General features: G+C 44.3%; 1 protein-coding gene across 16 annotated transcripts in view; it reads left to right on the top strand.

The window, feature by feature from the left end:
* Positions 1 to 551: 551 nt before the first annotated feature.
* Positions 552 to 25,886, top strand: part of LOC121597340 (protein NDRG3) — a 47,110-nt gene continuing 21,775 nt past the window's right edge. For 3 of the 16 annotated variants that reach the window (XM_041923029.1, XM_041923028.1, XM_041923025.1), the window contains exons 1-2: positions 7,994 to 8,646; positions 21,795 to 22,005. In XM_041923029.1, coding sequence (XP_041778963.1) covers positions 21,800 to 22,005 — 206 coding nt within the window. In that variant the 5' untranslated portion in view covers positions 7,994 to 8,646; positions 21,795 to 21,799. Of the gene's footprint in view, positions 632 to 706; positions 793 to 1,272; positions 1,381 to 5,576; positions 5,807 to 7,993; positions 8,647 to 9,894; positions 10,344 to 21,794; positions 22,006 to 25,886 lie in introns of those variants that run through there. The other 13 variants (XM_041923035.1, XM_041923032.1, XM_041923031.1 and 10 more) reach the window with 9 other exon arrangements.

Raw genomic sequence — 25,886 nt, 5'->3', positions numbered from 1 at the left:
TGGCGATTCAAAACATGAGATCATGATTATAAAAAAGAAGTTAAATGTGATTAGAATTATTAAAATACAACTTTTAAAAAAAATGTCAGTTGAATGTAACAATCAACATATCAATCAAAATAAAAAGGGAGTTTTGAAAAGTACATCTAAAATTAATATGATAAACCGCAGTCAATCAATTGCAGATTACTGAATATTCTTTGTATAGTTATTAATAGAAATTTAGATCTTGTGAAGAAGATTGAATATAATGTCAGTATGTTCAAACATTTTGCAAAGTTCTATTGAACATTTATGCCAGGCAGTCGAGCTTAAAAAAAAACGCCATTCGGTTTAAGATTAAAATTTGAAAATATTGTATTTAAAAAAATCATAGTTAGAATCCAACAATTTATGCTTGATATAGATCACTAAAAAGACTGTTAAAAAAACCCTTAATAATTGAAAACATAAACGTCCTACTACTTACACGTACATGCACCACTATCCAGCTAGACCAACGGTGCCGAGGGACCATTGCCAGCGCCGATCTCGCTGGCCCGTTCATTATCGTTTATCGTTCGATGCTGTTCGAAGCAGATCTTGAGCGCGATCGCGAATCGTTCCTCCGTCGTCCCGCGTTTTGCTGAACGTAATATTTTCCACTCGCGTGTGATCGTAGTTTTTTTTCCTTCTTCCTTCATTTAGTGTATCATTTGTTACGTTCGACGTTCGTCTCATCCTTAATCCAAGAGCCCCACACAATCACAAAATCGCCAACAGGCATTCGGTTGGGGGGAATATTTGGTGACGGTATTTCATTTGCTTTGCGGTTATATTTTCGACATCGACATTTATGACATTCCTCGCCGGCTTGCCGCCTTTCCCGTTCCGCCTCAACCGTTTCCAGCGCGCTGTGGCTGTGGAAAGAAGGAGTTGGCCGTTTCTCTTTTCCGTGTCTTCCTTTCGTCCTGACGTAAACCGAGGGGCTTAGCCGTCCCTCGCAACCGCGTGTGAAGTGCGTGCCGGAATGGTGTGTGTGTTGTGTGCTGAAGAGTGATTGGTATTTATGTGTGTTTTTTTTCTGCGATCTCGCCAAACTTGGAGGGACTTTTCGGTATCGTGCTAAGGGGTACCCGATTTGCGTGTTTGGTATTTGCCGAGCTAAGCTTGTGTTAGTGGGAGTAGGGAATTTGGGGCTAGCTCTTTTTTGTTGCTGTGTTTTGTGCGCAGTGCGTTCGATCAACCTTCGTAACAAGAAACAGGTTGTAATTGGAGTGGAAACGTGATTGGCGTGGCAGAGTGAGCGACGCCCAAACCGAAAGCCATTGTTCAAATAGGTCACTGTCCAGCCGGTGTGCTTGCTCGGGTGTAACCGTTTGGGTGATGCTGCGATCGACGGTAACAAACAACAAATAGGCAGCCCGTGTTAGATAGCACAATCGACTCTACGCAACGTGTTGCGATGCAAAACCATCGCTGTGGCGCATCAAAATCGGATCCGAAAACGGAAACGGCTTATTTCGTGGCAAGGCAACACTGCTCCTCGTTCTCCTGCTGCGTTTGCATCGCGATCGGATCATGATGTGTGTGTGTGCGAGCGCAGCTCTGCTCAGATCAGATTAGATGCTCCCGAAAGCGGAGTGCGGAGTGCGGCGGTGCAAGTGCGCTTCATTTGCAAATGCAAAGTCCGGCGGGTGCTTGTTGAATATTCACTTGAGCATCAAATCGCGTCGTTAATGTTCCGGCACGTCCCGATCGAGAGAAAGAGAGAATGAAGAGATGTTCAATATGTTTGACAGAGTGTGACAGTGCTACTGGGACCAGTCCCCATGTTGTCGTTTTGGAAGATCATTGAAATGATGCGGAGAAGCCTTCATAGAAGCATTGTAAGCCTCCCAAAACCCCATTCCAACCGTTGCGTGATCATCTATACTGCTAGATTGTGCTATTATTTGAAGCACAGACAAAAAAAAAAACAACACAAACCCAAAGCATGTGCATCAAGGAGAATCGTAGCATGTTTTTCGTGCTAGCTGATGTGTTTCAGAGCTTTTTTTCCCTGTATCATACCATCGATTGCATTTGACAAACAGTCCGTCGCCATGCCACTTGAACGGTCCACTCCAGATGAACGGTGGGTCTTCATGACGATCGCCCGTCGAGAGACTTCGGTGAGATGGGGTTTTTTTTATTGTGGTGTTTCGCTGGCACTGTTCAAGTACAGTGATGAATAATTGAATTTTTTGCTGGTTTCGGTAGGCCGTTTGGTCGGTTGGTGCAAAGCGGCTGTGAAGATGGGAGTGTCGATGAGGCAGGATGATTAGATTTTATTTAGATTCGCAGTCGAATGACTAGTACACGCGAGATGATATAGAGCGGTCAGTGCAGGGGTGTCAAATGCAATGCAAAAGTTCTTAAAATACTTCAAGATGTGATCGATGAAACGCTTCAGGTTTTCAGGCAGGAAAATGTTTCTAATGGCACATTTGGTTAATAAAAGTCAACTTAAAGATATTTGTTTAAATGTCTAAAATTTGTTTTATGTTGCAGTTATTTCTTCCGGTTCCATATTTGTTGTATGAATTTTGCTCGTCCATGAAATTCAAATCGAAGCAATAGAAAAATAAATAGCAAATTATCGAAACGCTACGATCTGCTACGAAACACTACGGCTACGATCTGCTCCTATATGTGCTAAATCATGTGTAAAAGATAGGCAGAGTACGATACCATTAAAGGTAAAGGCGGTGAAAACTGGAACTCTACGAAAGGAAAGGCATAGAAAGAGAAATTAAATGCATACTGAAACCAGTCTTTGATGTCAGTTTTTAAAAGGCTTATACCACTGTATGCATTATTACTGTTGCCGAGATATAAATAAAGTAATTTTTAAAGCTCAAATGCACGATATTCAAGTGAAGGTCCTAAAATTGCCAGATTCATTTCATACAGTTTAATTGATACAGTTTTTTTTCTATGAAGTTTGGCATATGTCCTTGGCTGCTTCAATTGATGCCCTTGTTTGCTTCAAACTTATCTTATTTTAGTGAAATTCTGCCTAAAATGGTGTAGACTTATCTTTAAGTTATTTTTTATCAAGGTTGACGCTTGATTGAGTATTTATATTCCGATGCTGGAAACGAGTTCAAGAACTGATTCTTATTCCGGGGCTTTTTTCATTTTTGGAGTCAATCCTGATTCTGTTACCGCAGCAAATTGCGATTCCCAGATCGAATCCGATTCCGAATCCGATTGCAGAGTCGATTTCGGAACCAATTCCGAAACCGATTCCGGAACCAATTCCGAAGCCGATTCCGGAACGAATTTCGAAGCTGATTCCGAGGCTATTTTCGGAACCAATTCTGGAGCCGATTCCAGAATCGATTCAGGAAACTGATTCCGGGCCTACTACCCGGAATCGATTCCATCAAATGAAATTGATTCCGACGAAAATATCATTTTCCCATCAGTAATTTAAAGTAATACAATGTATCATGCATGACATGTTTAAAAAAGCATTGAAAGAAACAAGATATCCAATTGCTTTCCTCATGAATATATTTTTTTGTTTTTATTGCGAATTATTTCAATTATTGCTGCAAATGCGGTTCAATGATTATTGTTGTGATTATTATGCTCAAAAATAATATTTGTTTTTAACGATCCAGAGAACACGCAGCAACTTTAAATGTTGAATTCAAACAGTTTGAAGCTCTTGTAAAGTTTACTGTTACTATACACCACAATATATCCTCAACCAAACTTGGTTTGACAGCCCTGTTCTGCTCTCCCGGTGTCAATATCAGCCTGTTTGGAATATATTAAATAATACCGGTAGTGGGAAATGAAATATAATTTCCATTTGAATTGAGAAGTGCAACATTGACTGCAAGGTTCCATACTCTCCATTCGACCAAGCCCATCCACTTAGACGAGGTGAAAAAACAACTCCACTTCTCCGACAACCGGCCAACAATAGTACATTGAAAGCGTAGCGTCGCTACTGATACAGCTGTTGAACATTGAAGCGCAGGAATGGTAAAAACAGATCCCACTCGTAAGCGTGTTTGTCATCGGGCGAACAAACGAAATCCTTCATTAGGCCCACCGGGACTGTGATCACCGTGAACACCCCGAAGCCACACCGAAGCAGACAAAATTAGTGCGAAGTGGAATGTTCCTGTTTGGAACTTCAAGTTGCGGCTTATCAGCAATCGAAGTGAAGTGGGAATATGACTCCCACAAATGGTTAGTAGCATTATGCGTTCAGAAGTCAGGCTAGTGAAATGTTCAATGTAGTCATGTGAGTGTGCAAAGGGAGGCGGCAGTTGATGCACCGATGCGCACCATCAAGATGGAGATGATGGAGGAGTGTGGGTTTTTTATGGATTGAGCCTTGAAAACCGGTTGATTTGCCGCTACAAGTCGAAGGGATTCCCAAAACACCTCAACACACCACGGCGATGAACGTAATGTGTCGGATTGTGTTTATAGAACCGAGCGGGCAAAGATTAAGCGCTAGGCTATAAAGGTATTTTAATCTGTGAGATGTTTGCGCTTGCGGTAATGGACACAGTGGTCGACAGGCACGATCACTACCTGCAACGTAAATGTTCCAAACAGAGGATCGTTTTCTTTTTTTCGTGCATCTAATAATTGGTTTTGAATTTTCGATTCTCACTACAATCGCGTCTCAAAATTGATTTCAAGTTTGCATGAAAAAATACATTGTCCGCTGTCCATGGCCATCTTTCGCGGGCTTCACGTAGCCACAAACACACGTTCGTTCGCGTGTTCGAAGCTCTGGGTCCAAGAGTTGCCCGTCAGTCGGTTAGAGCTAGTTGTCCGAAGACGCGAACAACAACCTTCAGCTATTTCATCCATCCATCTCCACAGGGCGAACGCTTCGCCTAAAAACAGGTTTGTTTCTGCTCGAATGGGGAATCGTCCTCCCGGACGAACGGCCTTTCTCATACATCATCGATCAGGTGTCCAGACGTGTAGCCTGCATCTGACTGTTATGGCATCGGTGAAATCAGCATAACGCTCCAGTTGCAGTCGAAAACATACAAATGCTGAGCGCAATCTCCAGTGATCCTCGCGCTCGCTGTAACGTTGTGTCTTGCTGGTGGCCGGTTGACATATAAAGCCCTCAGAGCCACAGATAGAGCTGCGGTTGCACGTGCAACCTATGATTAGCTTTTATCACTAATGAACGTGCAGAGAAAGGAGGGCTCGCAAGATGAGGTAATGACGCTTTCCCATCTCTGGTCTGGTGGTGTGGTAGGAGTTTCACTGCTCCAAAGTGTTGAGATGCAATCGAGTGTGTTTGTGTGTTTGTGGGTACAAAAATTGATAATATTTGCACAACACTGTCGTGCGGTTGCGATAGTTCTGTGCCCGGTGGCTGTGGAGCGTTCTCGTTTGCACGTGAATGTAGTGCAAAACCGTGTTTCCGAAATGCGACGCCGACGCCGGCCTCAAGTGTTCGTGTTTTTGTGTTTATTTTCGAAGGCAAAGCGCTTCGTGAAGGTTAATGTGAGATTCACTTCATGTGTTCAAGCTTGTTTCTGTTTTTTTATTTTGTTTATCAGCAACAGTTGTGTGCAACCGAAGCGGCGTCTGTGACGAAGTGGTAAAAGAGAGCAAAGAGTGCGTTTTAAGGTGAAAAAAGTGCACCAGTGGTACGGATTGCGCCAGACACCATCAAGACCGTCGGCAATCATCCGGTGTGCGCACGTTCAAGGATACAGCGAGTGCGATCGTCTACGAGGAAGCACGGAAAAATGGCTGCAGTGGAAATGAAACACATCGAAACACCGCCGTAAGTGAAAATGAATTTAAACGGTTACATTACACTACCTTAAGCTTTACGTATGACACAAAATGAAAGAGCTACGTGTATTTCAAGCGAGTTGGGGTTTAATTTCGGACTGGCAGGGGAGAGTGGGGACTGATTAATAATTAAAATATGCCCAAAAATGATTGGTCACATTGGATCGCAAAATTCATAACAGGTTTGTTTGGACGCATTTTCGGGCCTGCTACAGGTTTGATTACAATCGATTCCGAAGAGCGCTGGAGAGTCTGCTGAGGTATTAAAAATGGAACAGGTTTGTTTTGATGCCCCAACGAACTTTGTCTGGGTACGTTTGTTTTACGAATTCGTTTTAGTGCCAGCATTTTAAGATTTAATATTGAACATTAAAAATGCGAAACGTTTTGCGCTTTCGTTGTCAATAGCTGAAGTTACAACAACATTCTATTTAAAACATAAATTGAACAAAACATTTTATGTTCGATTTTATTTTATAAAACAACTCGCTAAACGTACATGATGAATAAACTAAAAATAACCTAAGTCCTGGTTCAAAATTGCCAATAAAATCGCTATTACTTTCCACAGCATGAGTAGGCAATTCTACGTTTTGCGTAATGCATTGCAAATAGTCTACCTTCAGGCGGAACTGAAACTACCCCTCAGAGGAAAGCTTTCTAGTGAGCTTTTAATGCTTTGAAAGCTTTTATGTTGCTGAATGCTGCTCATGATGCCAAGGCGCTAAAGTTTATCTCCGAGAGGAAATGAATTGAACGCTAATTGTAAACAATATTTAGCAATGTTTTTGTCTTTTACAAACAGTTGTTTAAGGAATTGGTAAATTACGCATCGTTTTTAATTATATATCTAGATGCTCAACTATGATATGTGCCATGTTCTAAAAGGTGAAATATTCATTGTTCTTATTGTTTTGATTTGTGATCAATTCTGTATGCATTTCAACTAAGTTGCTTTTATAGATAAAACGAAGAATCGGTCCAATATTTAACAAAAAATGTGTACAAACAGTCATTAATTTTCTTTTAACTATTTTTGTTTATTACCTTATTTACTAGTCTGCTACTAAGCCTGGAACAATTTAAAAAAAACAATCAAAATTAAAAATAATTCAAGTTATATAAATCATTATGTTATTTAGATACAAACTGCAAAATGATGCATATCATGTGAAAAATAATCAAGAAATGAACGTAAACAGAGCATCATATTTTATTTGTTTATAAATTTATTTATTAAACATTTAACATTTTTAAATATAGGTTTAGAGTTTTTATAATTGTTTTATTATAAAATTATATTCAATTATATTGCATTTTGAGTTTCACTTTTTATAAAAAAAAATGTGAAGCAAGCTTTAAAATTTTTAATTTTGACTCTTTTTACAAAAAACACATATTTGTGAAAACATAAATCACACAAACATTTGAGATATAATTTGCTGAATGTTCTTATTTAAAGTTTTTAACTGAATAAATTAACAAAAAGAATAATTAAGAAATTATGTTTCTCATCAATCCTAACGTTTTCCCCTATTCGCATTCAATTGGATTTCAAATTTTCGCCCGAGCACGGTCTTCAGCTGTTTTCTATTTCCATTTGACGATGCTCGTTGGTTTATCGAGAATGGTTAGGTTCTCTAACGCCAAGTCACGTTTTGTTAGCATCCTATGCAATGCACGAATGAATCCGCCTAGGAAATGCCAAACGGATGAACGTTCATTTCACCCCACTGCACAACAAGGGGTGAAACCCGAGCCAGGGGCTGGCACGTGAGCATCTGGGAACCATTTGTAGGTTGATGAAAATTGGAGAAACAATTTAAAGAAAATTAAAATTCTACCGTCCCTTGATGAAAACAATTTCGTATGAATTTAATTATTTTATTTATTTATGCTAGTCTAAAATTTCCTGAAATATTTGTTTATTGAGATAATTATTGATAATGAGACATAAGAATGTACAGTAACACGGGTCGAACAATTTAAAACGTTTACTTACATCAAGGCGTAATGTCTTTGCCTTAAATAAGCCCAAACATTTAATGAGCAAACAATCTTCACTTGCCTTATTTCGATGTTCATTCACTCTCGCCGTTCATTTCTAAAAAAACCCACCACGTGCCAAACCCTGCCATTCGCCATCGGTCGCGACCATTGCCTTTCGCTCGCGTTCGCTCATCGGTACAATTCATTCATCGCCGTCGTTGCGTGAGGTGCTTACGCTGAGGTGCTCCATCTCGTTCAAAGTGATTCCGCAAGTTGACGTGCAGAGAGCAGCAGAAGGCAGAAATTAAGCAAGAAAAAAAAAGTACACACCACGGTGAGAAATTCCATCTCTGGCGTGGGCCTATTTTCTAGGGTTTTCCCCTGTCACGTACCGTGTCAATGGTTCCCCTGGTGCACTGTTAGCCACCCAAGTGAAGCTGTTGTGAAAGTGTTGAGGAAGCAATCGTTAATCGAGCCGTTTTGTCTGTCATTTGCGTGCACACAGTTTCGGTGTAAAGCGGCGGAAGTTGCCAAAGGGCGAAGTGCAGGGCGCAGATAAGGTGCGACAGCTGCGGCGGGTTGTGTAATTTGTGTGTCTTCGGGTGACCCGAAAACGGGGAACAGCCTCCCCACCCCTCACTAGCTGCCGTGTAGCGACTGGTGTCGATTTGTTGTGGTTAGTTTTGCAGTGTGCTGCTGCCCCCAAACGTCATCCGGGACGCAGACGGATCGCTCGTGGTTTGAGATTGAGATTGTTTTGATCGGACATCAGGGCAGCCGATTGGCATTTGGGTGAAGTGAAGGGGCGGAAAGAATCAGGAAGAAAAAACACCCTCCAAGGTATGTAGAGCAAGAATCCAGTTGCCTTTTTCCCACCCCACGTTTCTGTTTTTGTTCAGTTGATTTCCCTCCAATCCTTCTGGGGTGTTTATTTTTGGAACTAATAGGAACATTAGTTCATAGTGAACTAACACTGTGTAACACATTAGCTGCTAGCGTTAGCCGACTTGGTAGATTCAATGCAAACACCTTGCCAAAGGTGTTAGTGTATGTGTATGTGTGTGTTTATAACAGAACGTTCTAACTAACTAGACGCACCGTACGGACTACCGGGGCTACCTGTGTCTTCTCTATTAGGGTAGCTAACAAAACCCCCCCGCGAACAGTAGAACCGCGTTATGTAGCGCGTTTCTAACCGTAACCATGCTGGAGTAGGCATTGATTATTGATTTTCCTCACTCATTCATCGGCACCGTAAGGCCACGGAACGTGTTCACATTTCGTAATTATCACACATCCTCATTTTATTTTAAATCAACTCCAAAAATTCACTGAAAACAACTGAATCTTCTCCCTAACCCTTACATTCCCGTCCATCAATCATCCTCTCTGTGTCCCTTGATGTTGTGTAAGAGTTGTGTCTCGTCTTGCCATGCTTTTTGTGCCTTCGATGTGTCCTGTTTAGTCAGTAGTAGTTGTTGTAGTAGTAGTGGTAGTAGAGTAGAGTGGAGTTTGGTCTGACGGGCAGGTAGACTTGCTGGTGCCAGCGACTGTGTCATAACGACCTCCGCTCCCTTCCTGAAGTCCTGTTTTGATAGTGCATCGACGACGGGAGCGCGAGGTTGCATTTAATCATCTCCTGCTACACGAACACACACTTACATCAAAACCAATTTCACACACACAGACATACACAACAGTGAGAGATGGAAATTCTGTCGGCGCCATGGCGAGCTATAAAGCATTGCTCCATCCCGTAATGTCTTGCTGCCTTCCGGTATTTAATCTTCCACCCCCGTCCCAAAAACGCCGCTAATTTCCTTACCGCGAAGATTCCCCTTTATCCAACGCCGAACGAATGACAGGTAGCAGCGGGCAGGTTGATTGCATAGGCGCACAGGCGCTACCGTCCGCACAACTGTCAGATGGCAGGCCGTATCCTTGCTGCGAGAGCAAAAATCCTCCCAACACACGCACACACTGGCAACTGCTCTGATGAGAGCGCACAGAAGAGAGCGATTTTCCCTGACCACGGGAGACTGAGGGAAAAAACCCCCCCCGTGAGCGACCCTGTTTTCCCGAGCAACTTCCCCCCGATTTTCGTGGTTGTGTTTGTCCGCTGTCAGTTTGGTTCGCCCGTCGCTACGGGGTAAAAACGTCAGTATCCTTTCGGCCTTTAGTCTTGCAACGAGTACGAACACGGGCGAGAAAGCGGTTACACAACGAAAAAACGCACACACACACGTACACGCTGGTTCCATTGCAGTGGGCTGGAGACTACGAGCAAGAATCCTTCGTCCAGCAGAATCCAGCATTACGTGGTGCGGTGCTGTGTGTCGAGAATTGCGTTGCGGGACAACAGTTCAAGAGGACCCGCTTTTCCTTTTCCGAGGGTGAGCTTTGTGAGTGAGACGCATTGCGTTACGGTGGTTGCTGTGGTTTGCACGTCCAAGTAGCCGTCGCTTCCAACAAGGCAAGAAGGTCCCGTGTGTCTCGCAGCAAGGTTCTTTGCCCTCCAGTCCAACCTCAAACCTAAGGTAATTATGAATCCCTTTTTCTGTGTTACTTTTTCGCTATCAGTAAAAAAAGAAAACTGCGTTTAGACGAGCGTTTTGATTGTGTGTAGTAAGCAAGGGCTTTTTCTTCTCTTGAGACAAGTAAACTCTGTGTTTGTGTATGCGTGTGTGTGTGTGTGTGTGTGTGTCTTTGATCGAACACGCACCGTGGTTGGAAGAGCCCTAGAATCTCGGGACAGGAGAGGCCCCAATAATCGTGCTTCAAGTGCGTCCGGCAGTGCTTCCTGTTTCCGGACGTCATTCCGGGTTGGGGATGTTGTTGTTGTTTTTTCCTTGCTGCCGTCTAAAGTTCCAACCTGCAAAACTGGTTACATAAGCGTACCCGTCCCAGTTGACTCGGTGGGATTCGTCATGGGCAAAAAAGGGGGAGGAAAATTGGGGGAGAGGGCAAAAAGTCAGAGAAAAGTTGGCAGTGCAAACGCACACACACATACACTCTCCTCGTACGCTTGCCGTGTTACCTTCATTGCAATATACAAACACACGGAAAATGTGCACACACTCACTCACACGCGTACAATGTCTTGCTCATGGCCTACTACTGTCAGTGGGAAAACCCCCGAAAGAAGCAATTTTCCTCTCACGGTGCGAGAGAAACGCTCTCCAGCGCTAATCCTTTTTTCTTTGTCGAGCGCGAGCGACAGACTTTCCCCGTGAGAGAGAGCATTTGTGAGTGCAAAATGTGAGAGAAAAACAGTTTTCATCGGCACCACCACAAATGCAATTAGCGAACACACTCTACACGTCATAGGAAAAGTGTGTCCTGTGACGTGGCTTTGCATGTGTGCGAAGGAGATTGTTTTTCGGAAGCGATGCAGCTTAGCGGAGTTTCCAACTAGATCAGCTCTTTGTGGAAAATCGCTACACAAGAAACTCGTTCGGGTTCGACAGTCTTGCAAGGGGCAGAGAACAAGTCTTTTTTTATGACCGACGGAGTCTCGACACAACAGAACGTCTTCTCGCACCAGTCTGCTAAATGATTTTGTATTACATGCACCGAAAGGGTAGGCAATTGCTCACCGGAAAAGGGTATCGCTGCTGAGTGCGACGGGGTTCCGTTGTCGGTGTGCTCATTTGAATGTCACCTCCGCAGTTGTTCCGTCGTTCGATCCGGTGGAACCGGTGGATGTCGCCTGATGTGTCCTTTGCTTACATAACATCGCACTATCGGGCCCTGGGTGGGGTGGGAGAGTAATTTGAGAAGTTCCAGGCGGGGGTTCGTGTCCAGCTCACGCTTGGTTGCCCCTTTTGGTTCTATTTGTTTTCTTGTTTCTTGTTTCTGCTGCTCCCTTCTGCTCTCCCTCTAACATGATCCTCGCAAGCGGTACAGTGCATCGATTGGAGGGTCGGAGTCGGGGAGGTCAGTCGGTGACGTAACACGTACGCCTAGCACTCTCCCCCCTGTTTGAAATAGTCCATTGTAGAGTAGAAAGGGTTTAGCAAAAACGGGGAGAGGATAGTTTGCACCTGCACGAAGCAGTGCTAATATTTACACTTCAATTTAAACCCGCTGTTATCGGAGCAGCGTAAAGGTATCATCTGGCAGAGTGCCAGAGCACTGCGAGCTATCGAGTAAGGCACTGTAAAGGGCCCCTGCGAAGTGCCTGTGTTGGTTGGATCAGTTTTCTGTTTTCAAAATTCCTTGAAATCGTTTCCAGCTCGTGCGGAATTTCTTAATGTTTCTTTAAGCGGACTCCCAATTTTCCAATTTGACAGTCATTCAGAGCTGAATCGGGCTCGAAAAACAAAAACAGGCCCTTGTTCTTGATTGTTTTATCGATCGTTCGGTAGATGACGTTAGACACGAACGGCGCAGACATTCGTGGCATGCAAATAGTTTAAACTTATGATTGCTTGTCATAGAGCTGATGTTTCCTGTTGTTGCCGAGGTTTTGCTGTGCTGTTGGAACCGTTGCATGAAAGTCTTACGGACGTCTTGTTTGGGAAAAGAAAAGTCGTTCGCAGGAAAGCATTGAGAACAATAACCGAGGCACAGTTTCGTAATCAACAGCCGAATGTAGTTTGGTGCATAGTTATGGTGCAGTCATAACTTCAGAATTTAGGGTCTTTTCGATTGGAGATGTCACTGTGCCATTCACAATTTATTATGAGTTCTTTTTGATGATGTAACAATAATTTGTGGAGCAATATTGAATTGGAGAATTAAATGTTTGTAGTATTCAATGCCTGAAGCTACATTAGCATCAGCTACTTGTATGTGAGCTACATTAAAATCAGAACTTCCATGAAAAGTAAATTGTTCGTTACTAACTAGAGCTACTTATAGTGCAATTATCTTGCCATTCCAGTAGGCAAAAGCCTGAACATTTACTAGATTCACATTTAATTAGTCAAGACAAAAGCGAGCAAAAAGCCTCACTCACTTCATTCCACTCAGACTCAGATTCGATTAGCTCTCGGGCGATTACACAAAGAAATGGATTGAAGCAGATATTTCATGCGTTCTTCCCCAGTCCCGCCCAGTCCAGTGACCGGCAGCCCTTGGCATATGCCCTTGGCCAGGCGTCTCGTTCCGTTTCGGGAGGACTCATTTTTCTACCTTTCCGTGTTTCAACAAGGTAATTGTATGCCGTGTGCTTTGTTATTAATTGACCGTTGGCATTGTGGGTCGTTAATTAGGCATGCAAAAGAAGGGCAAGGCACAGGGGAAGAGGCTCCCCTGTGGGCAGTACCAAGCCTGCCAACCGTCGAAGAAAGTAGCAGTCATCTGTGTGAGTTCCCAAGAAGCAAGCCAAATCGCACCAAACTGTAGCACATTTATTGGAGCGCCCGGGTCTCCGTTATGCGCGGAATGGGGGAAGTGTAAGGTGTTTGGTTCAACTTTTATACTTACGTAAGCACGAGCCGATGAAACGAACCGAAAACACACAGCCCATGCCAAAATGGATGTGCTTTCGGAAGAAATAAAATCCATCAAAAGCGGTGCCACCTAGAGGGCGAGAGGCAGGAAGGTAGGACCCGCACCACACCACGATCGACCTTCACCTTGGCGCGGTGTCGAACGACCCGAAACCACGTGAAAGAAGGTTGTCCGCACGCGTGAAGGTGGACTGTATATTTGTATTTGCTACTGCTGAGTTCGCTCTGCAACCGCCTTCACTCTGCACTCACTGCGAAGAACATGATTCCGGTGGTAACTAAAGGCGTGCAGTTGAAAATGATGGCTGCCTTTGCTGCATGTGGCACGCCAGCAACACTCACTTTTGAAGCTCCAGCGGTGTCCTTTTCGGCAGTCATTAGTATTCATCGCCAAAGATGCGTGTTTGGCATCGGATGGACATTTCCGCTTCGATGCGGTTCGGGTGTTCGTTTTTGGGAGGTCGCAGATGTTGCAGAGAGGCTTTTAGGCAAGCTGCTAGAAGACAGCTTTGAGGTTGTGGAACCGGTTTCCTTTTTTTGGAGTGGGTTTTGGAGCGAAAAACTAAAACAGGATCTACCGGCAAAGTGGGTAATAAATTGACAGGCTTTTCGGTGTCATTGTACGGTAGTGTAGGCATGTGGAGGTAGTGCATTCCCGGATTAGGAGTTTGAAAGAACAACATCGAATCAATATGTTGCAGAAAGGATGGGATATTGTCGTCCAATAATTTTGCTGCCAAGGTTAGAAACTACAAACAGTATTTAAGTTTTGATTTTTACAATTCCTCACTTTCCCAAGAATGCCTAACGGACTTCTAGCCTGAAGGGATTGTACTAGAACTACTGTTTACGTCAACTCTAACAATGAGAAAGAGAAAGGCAACGACAAAGAATAACCGCACAGTATTTTATCTAGCGTTGTACCACGTGACACTTTACTGGCAGCATCGGTCGGTAGTCGGCCACGTTCGCTTGACGCATATTAACGGCCGCCAATGTCTGGCAGCGGTTGCACTTTAGTGCAGTCGTTAGTATCGCCATCGGTAGCAGCAGCATACAAACCTGCCCACAACCAAATGCAAATAGGTCGCTGCACAACGCTCGTCTGTATGCGTATGGCCAACGCCATACGCGTGTACGTGTGTGTCCCGCACGCTGAAAGGCGCTGTTCGATTAGACGCTCGCTGGAAAACGTTAATGTACATTATTGATCGAGGGCAACAGCGCGCTAACGTACGCTCCGGCCTGTGTGATCGATGCGAGAGTGTTACGGTGTGCGTGTGAAAATGGTGGGAGCTTTTTTTATTGAACTTTTCCCACCAACCGTCGGTAAACGATTGGTTTATGAATAAATGAGTGAACTGCTCGATAGTGAACGCAGCTCCATGTGGTGCTCTTTGTGCTGTGTGAAAACCCGCCCAACACACAACTCTTTTTTATTTCCTTTTACCGAAGCTCTGGAGCAGTTCTTTGTGTTGTGGCAACTTTTATTTCTTCGCTTTATTTCTAGCACAAGTAAAGTAATATTTTATAACTTTAGCCTCACTTGATCCCTTGTGATGCGGAAAAAATCATCTCACCGAAACTACGCAGATTTTCTCCACCGGCGTCGGGGTCGTTCCGTTGTGTTAAGCGGCTTAAGCGAGCGGCAAAGAAACCTTGTCGCGTGACCACACATTCACGCGCACACAAACCTGGCCACAGACCGATCAATTATTGCAAACGGACGGAATGGCGAGGCGAGGAGGAAGCCTTGGAAATGAATCCCTCTCGCCCCCGCGAGAAGTTAATGTAAAGTTATGGCGAACAATTCACACCCTCGATTCGCCCGCTCCAAAAAAGTTCTTCTCCAACTGCTTCCACCCGTAAAGAGAATGGGAAAATGTGTGTTTTGTCTTCGGGAAGAATTTTCCCCCCACCCATACTCAATTCCCTGTATCCCCCGCTCGGACAAGAATTTCCCAAAATTATCTCGCTTTTCTAGCAGCTCGGGGAAAACTCTGGCTTCACTCATTTGGCACAGCGGCACAATGGAACAAAAGTTCGGAACCTTTCATTGAATGGAACCTTTACCGCTAGTGTGCCACTGTGTGTGAGTGTGTTTTTGGTGGTGTCAATGTGATCCGAATGTCGTCGACATTAGGGCAACCACTTTCTCTGCCGTTGCTACGGGTACGGGTTGGTTCGGTCCAGAATTCGTGCGAACATTTTGGCACCGATGAATGCGGGCATCACAATTTTGGCCGGATGGGGAAGAGATTAAAAATTAAAATCCCGGTCAGGGCCGTTTGTCAAACGCTCCCGGTGCGGTGGTCGGGATCGTATGCTCCGCAGCTCGCCATTAGATCGTTCTGCCAGTCTGTGATGACTGCTTTTGACATGCTGCGGGGATGCACCCGCAGGACCAATTAGTGATGACGGGCGATGTCATCGCGGATATGTCACCCCGAAAAGGACTGGTCCGAGCGTTTCCATGTGGGTTTTATCTGGACCAAGGGAGGATGTCATTTGCAGCAGAAATTGATGTCGTAGAGTGTGGAGTACAGCTGTAAGGTACTTTAGGACTTAATATGTCCCTTGGAGTGGACCCGATGATACGTATGCCCTACACTCAATGATGATTGAAGAAGTTTTGGAAAGGTGCCATACTAATTTCGAAGCAAGGACATTGCTTTAATCAACAGAAAATTACCATGCAATGTAGTTTGTTTCTGCATTCCCAATAAAAAACTCTGCAAATTATCTTCATTGCGTTCAACTCCCAATTCTGGAGCATCTGTCCTTGCATGGGAATGAAATTTGATAGCTCTAATCAACTTCGAAGCGTACGGAAAAGGTAGTGTCGTTTGTCACGCGCAAAGTCACGCGCATCCAAAGTTTTGCATCCCTCGAGTGCCTTTACGTTTACCGTGCACACCGGTTGGCGCTTTGGCGCTGTATCAATTTTCGCTGCAATCAAGCGCTCGTTGCTGTAAACAGCAGTGCAAACACTCGCAAACACACCTATAACACCATCACAACCACCACCACCACCACCACTGCCAAGCACCCGGTTATCCTTGAGCCTGAACCGAACCGGCCGTAGTTCCGTTGCCTGACTGATCTGATTTCTCCCTGCCCTCGTCATAGCTGCGTCACATCAGAGGCGTTATTACACTCCGCGTGCCATGCCATAGCGTTCAGTGTGTATAAACATGACTTTGATGTTGTTCGACGCGTTTTCGACCGATTCGGATAGATACATTTGACACTCCACGCGCAATGGAGATACTACCTCCGTGCCTCGAAACTTCTTGGGCAAAAATCAATGCAAAGTCGTGCTGGTCTGGGCGAGTCGTGTCGTCTCACTGCTAACGACTTCTTGTTTTGCGCAATGTGTTTTTTTGTTTGTTTTGTTTCTTTGACTTTGGAGCATCTCGGGTACATCTGCAATGGAAGGTTGGTCCGTGATTTGGTCGATATTTATTCATGAAAGTGTGGTGTGCCGCATTAGTTTACCATCAGCGGTTGAAAAATGTCATTTTCACATAACCGACTTGAAAGTCTGGACAGCTCCAGCGTCCAGGCTCCAATAATGTAACACTTTTGCCAACCCACTGCAGCAGTTTGCTGTGCTGAGTACAGTAGAACAACTGGAAGCTGGAACACAGTGTCGTAAAACCAGCTACGATTGCACGGACCATTTTTCAACCCACGTCCAGCCAATGGCTTATTAATTCAATCTCTTCCATGACGCGCTCCGGACTTCCTTAGCCGGACCGATGCAGCAGGGCAGCGGTGTCACACGTTATGCATTCGCTGGAGCGCACAAGGGCCACAACAACTCTGCCCACGGTCCATTGGAGGTAATGGTGGTAATGTGCACGCTGGCGGCGATGGACTCCATTAGAGCTGGTGCGATGCGATTGGCAGGGCTGCAGGGATATTGCCGCAGTATAATCCACCGAGATGGAGCTACGGTCGAGACGCGCATCGTGTGTTTTTACGGGGTCACCGACGGTTGGAATGATTCATAAGTTTTAATGAATAAATTTCTTGCTCAAGCTATAAACGAACGGGGGACAAGTTTGCTGTTCCCCAGCCACAGTCCTTGGTTTGGCAACTGTGACACTTCACGGTGCGGTCGTCGGGTTACGTTGGCCGCCGGGAGAAGACCTACTTATTCGCACTGTTTGCAAGACGATGCGAACTCTTCCGCAGCCGCAGATCGAGGTGTGATCACATGAGCCGCAAAAAATGGGGAGTGGTAGCGGGACAGCGTACTTTCGATGGCACCGACTCGGTTTGATCGGTCGTTTTGTGCTCGACAAAATCACAAACATCGCTCGGAAGACTTACAACAACACATCCACACAGGAACAGTGTGGGAAGTTGGTTGCGAAAAGCTCGTTGCGGTGATGGCGTGCATAATCAAGCGGATTAGGAGCGCTTCAGTGAGCGTCAGAATTTTCTTCGAGTTACGCCCCTGCCAGCCACTGCCGGTGTACCGGTTGATCGTTTGGATTTTACTTTACGGTGGATGACGGCCCCATCTCTCGTTCTCTCTCCGGCAAACCTGCTCTAGACACCGTGTTAAGTGTGTGTCTCTACTGGCAGTAATAGATGGATTCTTCCTCACCCACATCATGTCAGCAACAGTGATAAAGGACAACCGTTGGGACAGAATTAAGGCAAGAGATATCAAAATTGAATCAGCATAAGATAATCGCACTCCGCCCCTGCTTGTCTGTGTGTGATAAAACGTCCAGCAGCAGTTTTTACTCGGAGATGACGAATCAGGGCGACACATTTAAAAAAACAGTACGTGGATTTGTCACGAGGACGTAATATCATAAGGCAAGACAAGACAAAGGAGATCTCGTTGAAACTCCACTTTGTGAGCGCGTGTATCTGAACGTTCTTGAAACCGTCCCCGCTTGAATGGCTTTCATGTTTGGTAATAAAATTATCAATCGAATTTCGCGATATGATGCTGAAATTGAATTGATGACGCTCGCTTAGTTAATACAAAAAAAGTTGAGATGGCTTCAATCTCGTCGCAGCACAGTCATGCTTAAAGGAAAGAGCTTTGAGAGGACAAGGATGATGGGACAGCAGCAAAAAAAAAGGAGATACGATGGATATGGAGTTGACGGAAGCGGATGGATTGAACGATCAATATCGCACGTTTGATTGTGCTAAACGGGCTACCGAGGGAATCAGTGGGCCTATGACTCAATATACAAATCAGCTATCGTGGAGACGCGAAATGTGTGCGTCAAGTACAGGTGATGGGCACATGATTAGATATCGATATGATCGTCTTATGATCAATTGATGTGAAGTCTTGAAAGGTTTCATAACAGATATAGATTATTACATTTAAAAAAAAAATGTGACTTTTAGTTGTTCCAAAAGTTCTTTTCATGTTTTATGGTTTTATAGCATAGTTATAACTGGATAAACAAGAGTATGATGTAAGAGTCATTTATGCATTGAAACCAATTCAAAATACATCATTTAACGCTTCTATTTCTGGCGTAGTAAACAACTTCATTTGCGTTGGAATAGCAACTCGATGAAAAAAAGAAAACATAATTTACCTCATTGTGTTTTTATTGTACGGTTTTTCATTCATACCTACATTTGATAAAAAATTGTAATTGAATGATTCAGGTGTCTCTACGAATATAATTCTGGAATTTAGAGTTTAAGATGTAGGTTGAAATGAGATATTGTTTTGGAAATCGTTTTGTAGAGTTCTCAGGTTTTACTTTTGCCTATAACGTATATAAATGCTGAGGAAATATTTCAAAGCAATATTCTTGAAAGCACTGTTGCAACAAGCGTTAGAGGAATCTATGGCATCATTACGTATCTGTAACATTTAAATCAAAATATATATGTACATCCCCCGCGTTGTGGACAAGATAGCGGTAACGCCACGTGATATCAAGGTATGGGGTCCTATTTATTGTATAGAACATGAAAAAGACTTCAACTGAAGGTGGCAAGTAAGTCTAATACCACATAAATTCCTATGTTTTATCGATCTAAAAAAACGTAGGACATTTTTGATAAACATCTCTCTTCACTTTTCTACGCAAAAACGCACTAAAGCCTAGGCCTTTCACTGTTGTCAACCCCTCAGAGACTTAATCTTCGCCTTTGTGCTTTCCTTCCCTAATGAAAGCAAATGAGGATGGGCTAGGCACACACTATCACTTACGATCAGACCTATCGTATGATAAACTTTGCCCGCAGGCCCCGCTCAATTACGGTAAATACACCGTGCGGGGAAGGGGACAGAGAGCCGACAGAGAGCACGCGAGCTCGGTTTCCTGTGCCTCTGGTGCCCGGGGTCCGGAGCTAGTTCACGCTGGACTGGTCCGCCAAATGCCATAAACACAATTCCCGTTGAATTATTGTTTCTGCGCAATAACAGCCAACCCTGAGCCAGCAGGCCTGCCTGTGTGCGTATGCGAGTGCGTGTATGTGTGTGTGTAAGGTTGTGTTACGCTCCAAGTGGAAGTAGTGCTGTATGGTAAATGGTCGCACCAAGCATTGCGTCGTCATCGTCGTCTCAATCGCTCTCTTGGGTCAACACAAAGCGGGAAGACGGCAAGGGGGAAAGGAGGTTGAAAAAAATTGATCACAGTTGCGCCGCAGCCCAAAGGGGACAGCGGAGATAATAATGATAGGGAAGTGCCCGCGTGTACCTATCTCGCCCACTGGCGATGAGGCTTTGTCGCGTAATCCCACCCCTCCACACATAATGCACCACACATTGCACACGAAATGCTGAAATGCTACCACTACTACAGCGAAGCCCAAACCCTTATCGGGTTCACCGCATTACTTTACGTGAGTGCGTCAACAATCGCGCTGATGCACACCACCGACCGGGCTGCACTTTCCTGCCACATGGGTGGAGATGGGGGAGATGTGGAAATAGTTAGTCCGCTTGGCATTGTTACAGTAGCACTGTGTTTACACTCTGTTTTGCTTGTAGTTACTATCTCGAGTGGGAGCTTCACTTTAAAGCGTTGTAGCTGTATACTGTATTTTTGTGTTTGTTAGCTGTGTTTTTTGTTGTTGTTCCGCGCTATTCCTACAAAATGTGTTAGCCACCCCCCCGCCGGTGGCTGAGTAGAACGATGATTCGATAAGGAAAGCCAGCGCTGGCTGGATGCGAAAGTGCTTCCACACTCCGTCGGGGTGGATTTAGTAGAGCCGAGCGGTAGAGTGGAAGCGAGAGCGGATGAGTTTGCGTGATTGCTTGCCATTTAGAGAAATGAAAAGGAAATGTCAACACAAATTACGACATTTTGCCTGGCTGGGCTGGCAGTGCCATTCCTTGTCAAAGTTTCTATACGAGCTTTCAATCATACAAGAAGGAGAGCCCTAGAGTAGAGCGCACACACACCGACCGAAACGGTTTTCTAATCGTAAAAGACTCTCGTGTCGGAAAACTCGACACACTACACTACCTTTGATGTGTGTAGACCGCACCACAAAACCACAGCGGCACGGAGCCTCAAATGGAGCCCGCAGGAGGTTACCCACGAGAGTAATCTCGCCGACATGCTGTAAATCTGTACATTAATCAACACCCTGCACAACAACACGCTTCACAACACCACTCATACTCATGCCGATCAAGCTTCACCGTTTATTATGCGTATCTGTATGCTTGCGTTTGTATTATTTAGTTGTTTAGTTGGTTTTTTGGTGTTCAAAGGTGGCGGTAGTTCAGTCAACACGGTTTCTTCAGGTTCCTTCGTTGTACGTTCGCTTGGTTGAGTCGCACCGGTTGTTTAAGGGGCAAAGTAGTATAAGTTCTTCGTATCACTTGTAAAACTGGTGCTGGTTTATTATACTTTGACTGTTTAGTTTTGTTGTTTATTTCGTCTCTGCAATCATTTCTTAAATACATACTCTTAGTTAGCAATTGGTTGTTTACTTTATTTTAGTTTTGAGTGAAATGATTTCTTATTATATTGTTTCGTTTTCTCAAAACAATTTTTTTTTCTTTTCTTTTCTCTTTCTCTCTTTTTCTTATATCTTGCGTTATTCTTTATCTCGGAAACGGTATTCTGTTTGGTGCGGAATGAATTTTTATATTGCTTTCACATTGCAACACAACTGAACTACTTTCAACGACTATCAACGTTACTTTTTGTACGACACGTACGTGTGTTTGATACATTTCGTTTTCTATTGTGTTTTATTTGAATTTGATCTTGTGTTGTTTGCGGCATAATGGCGATTGAAATAATATAATGCTTTATGAAATTTGTTTTTTGAACTATTTACTAAATTTTGTTTGCGTTTTGTTTTTGGATGCTCTTCCCTGCCTTTGCCTCTTGCTTTGGGACCGTCGAATAAAACCATTCTACAAAAAATGCAAAAATAACCTCACAAACAAACAAACGAAACAAACTATTTTAACCCAATGTCCACGGGATTCTATAACAAACAAAAAAAACCCAAAAACCACCTGCACCCGTCCCTTTCCCTTGCGCCACTTTGCTGGGGGAAAATTCGCTGCAGACAAGATGCCCCAGTCCGACGGGGGTTACGTTTCGCTTGGCGGCGGTGGCCCCAACTCGATCTACAATTCGACCACCGAGCCGCAGTCCGGCTCGAAATCGGTGATGGAAACGGTGAAGCGCGTCATCGGGACGGCCATCGGGGCGCAGGACAAGCACGCACTGCTGGAACGCGATGGGACCGGCGCCCAACCGTACATAGTTAGTGCCAGGTAAGCCTTAGATGCGCACTTGTCGCTCACACACCTCACGTCACGTTGCTGACTTTGCTGCTGCTGACGCTGCTACTGCTGCTGTTGCTGCTGCTGCTACTGCTTCTACTGTTTGTCTTTGCTGCTGTCTCGGAAGCTCTGCGTGCGCGTGCGTGTGTGTGTGTGTGTTCCATTTTTCCCAACCCAACCTCTGGTAGAAGTTGCTTTTCACCCTGTTCCCATATCCTCGGGCTTCCCTCAATCTGTGGTAGGTTGATCGTCCTTTGTCGTATGTTTGTAAAGCTTTCCTGTTGCATTGTTTCCCTTATTTTTGTTCGAGAAGGCATGGTGTTTCGCTCAGCCTCCCCCCCCCCCCCGCGAAACCTCTTTGTTACATACACATGCACAGTTACTCTCTACATAATTCTCCGTACACACACATCAATACACAAGCGACACAACTATGTGTATCCTTTTCGAGAAACCTTTCCACGCGATGCAATTTTCGTCCTCGCTCGACTGACGGCACGTACTCTAAAGATAGCAATCGTTGTGACAGATTTCCAGTGCTCGGCAGCACTCATCAGCAGGATCCATAATCGTACTGGGAGGTACTGGCTGATACGTTGGCCAGGGGTATATATATTATATTTCTGCCAAGCGTTCAAGAAAGGAAAGGCAGACTGGGAAAGAAGCAGAAGACGGAATTATGAAGAGATGGTGGATAAAGAGGGCTCCAACAAAAAACTGGGTCACCGGTGAACAATTGTACAGTACGGTGCAACTGGTTGCAAGTGCAAGAATGTACTGCCAATCGGTGGCATTGTTGGAAGGGGAAGCTAGCACGTTGCATTGGCTGCAGTTCATACTCGCATAGATTTGTGTCATTTTGTGCTACGTTTTTTTTTTGCTGCTGTTGTCGCCTTAATAGACTCGATGCTATGATGCCTCAAGGCTATGACGTGGGAGAGTGGGATGGGGTAAATAGGAGAAGAAAACATTATATTTTGCAACGGTAGTCAGAATTAAAATAGATTCTTTGTGACCTGTTTTTTAGTTGGCGTTTTATACTGTCTTCAGTTCGCTTGTCCAATTGTTGAACGATTTGTTGCTTTTGGACTTTTCTATCTTTCACAAGTTTTCTAAGCATTACATTTTCATTTTATTGCATTATTTCTGCAAAAGCTTTCCTGCTTGAATTATAGCAACTGAATAAGGTTCATGATTGATTAGATTGATATATCAGTCTTTTTTTCTATTCAAAAGATATTATCTTTCAACAGTTCTTTTTTCCGTTTGTCATACAATAACATTCATTAATTCATGGAAATATTGATTTATTTGATTGATTGTTGCAATCTATACACATGTTTTTTTTTCCAATCAAGGTTTATGTTTTTATTTCTTGTAACAATAGACAAGAGCTGTTTCTCATTTAAATAAATATCAATGATGAAATCTACCCGAAACGATATGTTGAATATTATATAAAACACAACAGCAGTGCATGTTCATTCACGGAACTAATTCGCTTTGATACTGTCATTTAAGAAGCTTATGCAGAAGCCAATTTTAATGATCACTGAAAGCCACACTCACCTGTGTGCTTCGTATGACATCTTCCAGCTAATTCTATTTTTAGTCAGGCAAATAATTAAGTTGCTCCAGAGTTTCATGTTTATTATTCATGCGTTGATTGATCCCCAAAGGATCCCCGAACGGCTCTCGTATCATATAGCACACCGTCGTGGAAAGGCACAACAATATTTCAGCACCTTCCCCGTGTTGCGTTCGGTTCGCCCGACGCTTCCGTCGAGCAAATTATTCCGATCCGTGCCATGGAATTAGTTTTCCTCCCTCCCCGGTGGGAAATGGACCATGTCCTGACGTGCCTAGCACTACTACGACGATGCAAACACAGCTTCTGGTAGGATTTGGAGGGGGGGGGGAGAGAAAACAGAGAGAACAAAATCGATACCCACACAAATCCGGCTGTACGTGTGTTGAACACATGGACAAGAATGAAAGTTGCGTCGAGCCTCCGAGCGAGCCTAATCGAGTAACGGTGTCCGAAAGAAAACTGTTAAAGTTCTGCATGGGTGCGGGTGATTTCGCACAAAATTGTTGCTTTTCCGGTGGGGCACGATTCTCGGTGTCTTTGCGGGCGCGTTGGTCAAAGGAAAAGGCTGGAAACAGAACAGAACTGGGGCGTTTTTCCTGTGCCCGTTTCGGAATCAATTTCCGGGCGCTTTTCGGGGGACATGTATTGATTTTGTACTGCTTCAGCTCACCAGTTGTCGTCGGTGACATGACATGACATCTCAACGCGCTGTCAAGAATGGGACGATGAGATGTTGTGTCATTTTGTGAAGACATCAGTTGGTAAACGACCTGAAGAGTTCAGATTCAGATTCGTTGTAGAGTTCGTTTCTCATTTCACAGAGGATTGTTTCCATACATTCTCGTTTCTTTATGGAATGAACTCTGCGTCATGTCACCAGAGAACTCCAGAAAATGTATCAACTTGCTTAGAAGTACGAAAAACCCCCGAAGAGTAATAGAGAACGTACCGGTACCATCATAATTGCTCATTTCTGGCGTAATTCTTGAAAGCCTGCGACATCGCTTGATAGCCAGATTTGTTATCGAACACCGCAGTCATTATGGTCTCACCCTTCCCCTAACTACTCCTCAACCTAGCGCCATCACTTATGCCAGTCCCAGCGGAAGCTTATCTTTATGTGTCAGTGTACGTTCGGGAAGCAGTTCATTTCGGTCGTTTCTGTCCATCGAGTTGTAGAGCACGATGACGATGTTTGACGAGCTCGTGGCGAGGACCGTGTTTGCCATGTGTGGTGCCACTATTCGTTCTTGTGCAATCGCTGCTGCCATCGCTCATCGTGCCTCGTTGCGAAACCGTGTCGGGCGAAACCAACATCGTGGACAAACCTTCCGTTTTGCTTATGCTTTTCATTCCACCAAGTTTTTGCATGTTTCTGCTTTTCCGCCACCAAGCAAATGTGTCACGTGCCCAGGCGATACATTTTGTTTTGCCGGCTTTATTTAATCTGCTTAACTGTGAGCTTTTAGCCAAGAATGCTTCGTACACCCCGGGGGGTCTTGGCATGGGGGTTTTGACCAGGCGCCCGCTTAACACACTGTCCGCTATCGATGGCAACCACTTGTGAATTGCGCAATTATGGTGCGAGCTTTCTAGAACGCTTTTTGCGCTTTGTTACCAATTATGCGACTCGGTACGACCAGCTTGCCAGCAAAAAAAAAGCTACGCAAAAGCTTGTGTTTCTTCCAGCGAACGCTCTTAAGTGGGTAATGCAATGCAATGATTCCGATTTCAAAAATCAACAATTTGCCCTCTGCACCTGAACCAGCTGAATTATGCTGGCACGTTATGAAGTGCTTTTCGGAAGTAGCGGAGTGTGTTGCCTTGGTGAACATGGTCTTTTTTTGGTTTTCCCGCTTTCTGCACGCTTTTCCATCGCTGGCTCTGCGATTTATTTGGCGTCGCGCGGCTCGGTGTTATCCAATTGTTTCCGCTTGAATAGGAATCTTGTTTGAATCTGTTATGAATTCTTGGTATGTGTTTGGCTGAATTTTAATGTTTCGCGTTTGGCGTGGAGCAATTTGCATCGCACGAGCAGACACATCTGCTATTGATAGACACGGCTTGGAGCCGTTAGAAAGGTCGAGAAAGCAAGCAATCAATCAAGCACTGCATGAATCGTTTCTGCTTCAATTTGTTCTTTGATAAAAATTTAATCAAAATCATAAACTGTACATCACTTTTACCGGAAATATTAATATATATATTTGATGCGTTCTAAATGCGTTCTAAATCTCACACTGCTATCTTTTGAGTAATGCCATCAGGCCGAGCCTCGGGG

This window comes from Anopheles merus, chromosome 3R, assembly GCF_017562075.2.
Source record: "Anopheles merus strain MAF chromosome 3R, AmerM5.1, whole genome shotgun sequence".
Lineage (NCBI taxonomy): Eukaryota > Metazoa > Arthropoda > Insecta > Diptera > Culicidae > Anopheles > Anopheles merus.
The sequence above is the reverse complement of the archived record's forward strand: the minus strand, read 5'-3'. Positions and strand labels throughout refer to the sequence as shown.